At 42.5% G+C, this 7,471-nt stretch overlaps 1 protein-coding gene across 1 annotated transcript; it reads right to left on the reverse strand.

The window, feature by feature from the left end:
* Window positions 1-1,276: 1,276 nt before the first annotated feature.
* On the reverse strand, window positions 1,277-5,717 carry LOC114181970 (uncharacterized). Its single transcript, XM_028068687.2, has 2 exons — window positions 5,318-5,717; window positions 1,277-1,831 (listed from the first exon to the last, which is right to left on the reverse strand). The coding sequence occupies exons 1-2, from the start codon at window positions 5,681-5,683 to the stop codon at window positions 1,277-1,279; spliced, it is 921 nt and encodes a 306-aa protein (XP_027924488.2). The 5' UTR covers window positions 5,684-5,717.
* Between the last annotated feature and the right edge of the window lie 1,754 nt (window positions 5,718-7,471).

Genomic DNA, 7,471 nt, shown 5'->3' on the forward strand with positions numbered 1-7,471 from the left:
GGCACAGAAAGCAAGTAAAACAAGCACAATGGCAGCCAAAGCACATCAACACAAGCTTGTAAACAGAATATCAACATAAAAAACGAGAATCAAATCAAAGTAAAACCCTAACTAATGAATCAACAGTGGAGTAACAGCACCACATCATACAACGCGAGAATGAAAATAGCACAAGAAGGATGTTTTACTTGAGTGGAATGCACGAGTGAATGTTGCAAGAAGTGAGATTGGAGGGTGTGTAAGGTGAGTGGGTGCGTGGTAAGGAGGAAGAGCAGGGTTTCGCCTGGCGGGAATGTGGCGGCAGCGTGAGTGAGAGTGGTTAGGGCACGAGAAGGGTCAAATTGGAGGCTAGGATTTTGGAATTATGAGAGAAATTGGGAAAATAGAGTTAGGGATTTGAGAGAGAAAATGGGGGCTAGGGTTTTTGCAAGGTGAGAGTGTGAGGGCAGCGGCGCCAGGCGTGAGTGGAAGTTAAGGTGAGGGGTTGGGCCAGTTGAAAAACACGTTAAAAAGGGCCAACAGCGCTGACGCAGTGGTACCGCCTGGCGGGAGGTCACAAGCCGCTAGGCGGCGTATCAGTGAAATGCCTCTGCACCAGTTTTTCTGGTGTGGCGCCAGGCGGGCGCTAGGGGGCCCCCAGGCGGCTAGCTCCTGGAATGCTCCCAGGGGCTGAATTTACAGACTGCGCCTGGCGGGAGAGTGTGCACTGCCAGGCGGTTAAGCTGCAGGGGTGGAATTTTTGTGTTTTTGGGCTATGGTTGGGTTGGTTTTGACTCTATTGTGCTCCCACCAACCTTTCACTCTTGCAACATACTTTTTCAAGCTTTTCAACTTCAAACCAAGCATTCACACTCAAGCAAAACATTCAATTCACTTAACACATGCACACTTAACTTAAAACACAAATTCACTACACAAGCTATGCTACTATTATTCTCACAAACAACCAATTTTAGACTACCACATTCTATGATGCACAACGATTGAACTCCATCTAAAATGCAACAACAAGCACATGCTATCACGTCCTAAAACTAAACATGCTTAACAACATTCTAAGTTATACTTCCACAAATTAACAAATGCATGCAACAAAATTAGCACAAAGTTCAAACATCAATTCAAACACAAAACAATCATACTAACACAATTCACACATGCATACAAACATCATACTGAATTGAAAACGAAAATTAAAAGCTAAGATGAGTTTAGAGCACTGGGTTGCCTCCCAGAAAGCGCTTGTTTAACGTCACGAGCCTGACGGGTAAGGACTCTAGGCTTCACTGAGGTGCATGACGGTGGTCATCCTCAAAACTTCACCACCCAAATAAGGCTTGAGCCTTTGGCCATTCACTACCCAACTCCTTTGTGAGGAAGGGTCTTCAATTTCAATTGCCCCATAAGCTTTCACCTCTTTGATGGTAAATGGGCCTGACCACTTGGATTTCAACATCCCTGGGAATAATTTGAATCTTGAGTTGAACAGAAGCACTTGTTGACCGGTTTTGAAGTCTCTTTTCACCAACTTCCTATCATGATAGGCCTTTACTTTCTCTTTATAGCTCTTGGAGGACTCATAGGCATTGAGTCGCATTTCTCCCAACTCATGAAGTTGTAGCTTCCTCTTCTCCCCTGACAAGGATGGATCAAAATTCAAGAACTTCATGGCCCAATAGGCTTTGTGCTCCAACTCCACCGGAAGATGACAAGCCTTCCCATATACCAATTGGAATGGAGTCAACCCAATTGGAGTCTTGAATGCAGTCCTATAGGCCCACAGAGCATCGTCTAACTTAATAGACCAATCCTTTCTTGAGGAAGAAGTTGTCTTCTCAAGGATCCTCTTGATTTCTCTATTTGACACCTCTGCTTGTCCATTTGACTGAGGATGGTAGGGAGAGGCAACTCTGTGTCTGACATTGTAGTGCTCCAAGACTTTCTTCAATTGAGTGTTGCAGAAGTGAGAACCTCCATCACTTATCAAGACTCTTGGGACACCAAATCTGGAGAATATGTTCTTCTTGAGAAACTTGATGATTGTCTTAGCATCATTTGTGGGCGTGGCAACAGCTTCCACCCATTTGCTGACATAGTCCACAGCCAACAAAATATACTCCTTAGAGAATGAGGAAGGCAAGGAGCCAATGAAATCAATACCCCAGCAATCAAACACTTCAACCTCGAGTATGTTCTGCAAAGGCATTTCATTCCTTCTGGAGATACTCCCTGTTCTTTGGCACTTGTCACAGTGTTTCACGTGTGCATGAGAGTCCTTGAAAATGCTCGGCCAATAGAACCCAGATTGTAGAACCTTTGCAGCTGTTCTTTCTCCACTGTAGTGTCCTCCATAGGGTGAATTGTGGCAGTGCCACAAGATATCTCTTGCCTCCTCTTCAGACACACATCTCCTCAACAAATTGTCTGCCCCAATCTTGAAAAGATGAGGATCATCCCACACATAGTATTTTGCTTCCCTGAACAACTTCTGTTGCTGATGCCAACTCATATCCTCAGGAACAACTTGAGCAGCCTTAAAGTTTGCAATTTCTGCAAACCAAGGTCTATTAGATACTAGGAGCAGCTTTTCATCAGGGAATTCTTCTAACACTTCCTGCTCCAGTGTGGTCACCTCTTCATTCACCAGTCTTGACAGATGGTCTGTCACTTGATTTTCACAACCCTTCTTGTCTTTAATCTCAAGATCAAATTCCTGCAACAACAAAATCCACCTAATGAGTCTAGGTTTAGAATCAGGTTTAGTAAGCAAGTATTTGATTGCAGCATGATCAGTGTAAACCACTACTTTAGAACCAATGAGATAAGAACGAAATTTTTCCAAGACATACACTATTGCTAGTAACTCCTTTTCAGTAGTTGCATAATTCACTTGATGTTCATTAAGGACTTTACTAGCATAGTGTATGGAGTGAAAAATTTTATTCTTTCTTTGCCCCAAAACAGCCCCAACCGCATAATCACTTGCATCACACATAAGTTCAAAATCAAGTTCCCAATTAGGTGCAATGATTATGGGTGCGGAGACTAGGCTGGTTTTCAAAAGATTGAAAGCATTTAAACATTCAACATCAAAATTGAAGGAAATATCCTTATTGAGCAAGTTGCTCAATGGCTTGGCTATCTTGGAGAAATCCTCGATGAAGCGTCGGTAGAAACCCGCATGTCCAAGAAAGCTCCAGATTACCTTCACATTTGTTGGTGGTGGGAGTTTCTCAATGACATCCACCTTTGCTTTGTCCACTTCAATGCCCTTGGAAGATATTTTGTGGCCCAAGACAATCCCTTCAGTCACCATGAAATGGCATTTCTCCCAATTGAGAATGAGATTGGTTTCAACACATCTCTTGAGCACAACTTCCAAATTTGCCAAGCAAAGATCGAATGAACTTCCAAACACCGAGAAGTCATCCATGAAGACCTCTATGCACTTCTCCACAAGGTCGGAGAAAATAGCCAACATGCATCGTTGAAACGTGGCTGGTGCATTACAAAGCCCAAATCGCATCTTTCTGTAGGCATAGATACCAAAAGGGCAAGTGAAGGCGGTCTTCTCTTGGTCTTTAGGGTCCACCACAATCTGGTTATAACCAGAATAGCCATCCAAAAAGCAATAGAAAGCTTGACCCACCAATCTCTCTAACATTTGATCCATGAAAGGAAGAGGGAAGTGATCCTTCCTTGTGGCCTTGTTCAGCTTCCTGTAGTCTATGCACATCCTCCAGCCGGTCACGGTTCGTGTGGGTATCAACTCATTCTTGTCATTACGAACCACTGTCATGCCGCCCTTCTTGGGAACCACTTGCACTGGACTCACCCATGCACTATCAGAGATTGGGTAGATAATCCCAGCATCTAGGAGTTTCAATACCTCCTTTCTCACCTCCTCTTTCATCACAGGATTTAACCTTCTCTGAGGTTGTGCCACTGGCTTGAAATCCTCCTCCATGAAGATTCTATGCATACAGTAGGAGGGACTGATTCCCTTCAGATCAGATATGGACCAACCAATGGCTCCTGAGTTGACTTTTAACACCTCAATCAACTTTTCTTCTTTTGAGGGTGATAAGGAGCTACTGATAATCACAGGTTTGTTGCTACCCCTTTCAAGAAACACATACTTCAAATGTTGGGGCAACATCTTCAACTCCACTTTTGGCTCTGTGACTTCATTCTCACCCTTCAAGTCTTCCATCTTCGCCTCATGAGGAGGGATTTCCTTCAAAGCGTCAAGATTGGCTAAGCACTCATCAATCTCTTTCTCCTCCTCATCATTGAGAGTCTCAAAGGCATCAAGTAGAGCTTTCTCTAGAGGAGATGAGGCATGTAAATCTTTCTTGGAGCTCATGAGTGTTGAAAGGGGGAGCCTTTCATCCATAAATGAAGAACAATTTTGATGATGTCTACTAATCTGGGATAAAACATAGCTTGGTCCAGTTAGGATATGCATTAGACAAATAGTTTCTCTTTATCAAATGTATTTCAGGCCTGCTGTGTAATCCTGCACATGATTAGTTTCTGAACTAATGGATTAGCTGTGAAGTCTGGCACAAAATGAGTAAAAATGTACTCACGATAATCGATTAGGTAATTTGCTAATCAAATTAGTGACAGCAAAAACCTTTGTATAAAAGCTGTTTTGGAATCTGTTTTGGGTCGGAGAATTTTAGAAAGATCACGCAGTCTTCATCTGAGATAGAGCCATCTAAGAGACACAAAAGCTTCAGAAGATTCTGCAATAACTCAAGTACAGATCCAAGAAGAGTTGATGGTTGATTCTACCATGATGGATCTTGCTTGATTCAAGGAGCATCAAGTCAAATCTGCACAACTTAGGTGTATTCGTTTCTTGTTTTGTTTTCTGTATTTCTGATTACAGTAGCTTCAGTGTTTGAAGTGTGGACCTAGGTGCAATTGTGTGGATGCATTGCTCCTAGGGGGAGTTCTTGATTGTTAAATCAAGTTCTTGGGTTTTGGGAGTTAGAATTACATAGGTGTGCTTGTAATTCTTGGAACCTTTCTGTTTAGTGGAATCCTCCTAAGTGTGTTACTTAGGAGAAGACTGGATGTAGATTCTTTTTGAATCGAACCAGTATAAATTGTGTGTCTTGCTTCTTTCTTCTCTCTCATAATCTTTCTTGATTGATTTAAACAGTCCATTAACCCAAAACTGCGAAATTGATTAATTGAGCTTTAAAACCTAAAGATTTATTCAAGAATCATCTTAAACCATATAAAAGCTTGTTAATCAACTCAGATCCCTTTGTGGTTAAGATAATTAGACATATCTGTTTTTAACAATGAGCACTTCATCAAGCATATCAACTCTGAAGCATCCTCCAATATCTTTTGGGTGAGACATGGCTTCAAAGACATTAAAGTTCACTTCTTCATCTTGAACTCTCACTGTGAGTTTGCCATCATCAACATCAATTAGCACTCTTGCAGTCTTCATAAATGGCCTCCCCAATATGAGAGGAACTTCAACATCCTCCTCCATCTCCATTATAACAAAGTCCACTGGGAATAGGAACTTGTCAACTTTAACTAGCACATCCTCCACTACTCCGTGAGGGTACTTGATTGACCTATCCGCCAGTTGCAATGTCATTCGAGTGGGCTTGATTTCCAACTCCCCAATCTTCTTAAGCATAGAAAGAGGCATCAAGTTGATGCTAGCACCCAAATCAAGTAAGGCCTTCCCCACAGCTAGGCTCCCAATTGTGACTGGAAGTGTAAAGCTGCCAGGATCCTTAAACTTTGGAGGCAACATCTTCTAAATGATAGCACTGCATCCAGCCTCTAGTCCTATGGTTTCCTCTTCAATAAATCTTCTCTTCTTTGTGAGGATTTCCTTCATAAACTTTGCATAGGTTGGAATTTGCTCCAAGGCTTCTGAGAAGGGAATATTGATTTGAAGCCTCTTGAAAATGTCCAGAAACCTTGCAAATTGCCTTTCTTTGTCTTTCTTTGAAGGCTTGAGAGGATATGGGAGAATTTTCACTGGTGGTGGTTTTAATGCCACTTCCTTCTTTTTCTCATTTTCTCTATTTTCAATTTTATTCTCTTCCTCTTCTACAACAATTTCCTCATCTATCTCTTCCTCATCTTTTTCTTCTCCTTTATCATTGGGCTTGGCTTTAGCTTCATCACTTCCTTTAGCATTCAACCCCACTTCTTTACCACTTCTTGTGACCACCGCTTTGCATTGCTCTTTGGGATTGGCTTCGGTGTTGGCAGAAAATGAACTACTTTGTTGATTCGCCACTTGCTTGGCCAATTGCCCCACTTGCACCTCCAAGTTTTTAATTGAGGCATCGGTGTTCTTCTGATTCTGAATTGACATTTGTATGAATTGCTGCATCATGTCTTCAAGCTTGGATGTTCTATCAGACAAAGAAGGATGTTGGTAAGTTTGTTGATGTGGGGGCCTATTGGAAGGTCCAGCTTGGCCCATGTTTTGATGAGGTCTCCATCCTTGGTTATAATTCCGTGGTCGGCCTTGATTGCCCATATAACTAACTTCCTCTTGAGATGTGCTTGGCATAGCACATTGCCCATTAGTATGGTTTCCTCCACATAACTCACAACTTTGCACTTGTTGGAGTTGAGCTATAGAGGCATTTTGAAGCTCTTGAGGAAGTTGTGACAGTTTCTTCATGAGGGTCTCCAGCTGCTGAGTCATAATCTTGTTTTGAGCCAATAGAGCATCTTGAGATTGAAGCTCTGGAATACCCTTCTTTTGAGAATGGGCTCTCAGTGTAAGCTTCATTATCATTGGCGGCCATATTCTCTATTAACTCATAAGCTTCCTCTGGCGTCTTCCACTTGATACTCCCACTGGCAGAGGCATCTAACATCAACTTTGACTGGGATTTAAGACCTGCCAAGAAAAGAGTAAGCTGTGTAGGTTGATCAAACCCATGAATGGGAGTCTTCCTCAGCAGTCCCTTGAATCTATCCCATGCTTGGCCCAAGGACTCATCCATATCTTGTTGAAATGCCGAGATTTCCTGTTTTCCCTTATTAACCTTGGACTGGGGGAAATATTTGCTCAAGAACTTTGCAACCACATCATCCCAGTTAGTGAGGCTATTTTCAGGAAAGGAATTCAACCAGGCTTTTGCAAGTCCTGCTAGTGAGAACGGGAAGAGACTCAAGCGTATGGCTTCATCAGGAACTTGATGGATCTTCACAGTATTGCATATCTCCAAGAATGTGGCCAGATGAGTGTAGGGATTCTCATGAGCCAGGCCATTGAACTGATTACTCTGCACCGGATGAATAAGAGCTAGCTTCATCTCCATGTTGGTGGCATTGACAGTTGGCCTAGCAATACTGTTGAAGTTAACATGGCCTGTGAACGCTGCATAATCTTCCAAAGTGCGTCTTTCACGACCTCTACCATCACCATGAGGATTGTCTGCCATTTCTTCTTCTGGCAAAGGATCAG

The sequence above is a fragment of the Vigna unguiculata genome, chromosome 1 (assembly GCF_037176805.1).
Source record: "Vigna unguiculata cultivar grain cowpea cultivar isolate G323 ecotype 2 chromosome 1, ASM3717680v1, whole genome shotgun sequence".
NCBI lineage: Eukaryota > Viridiplantae > Streptophyta > Magnoliopsida > Fabales > Fabaceae > Vigna > Vigna unguiculata.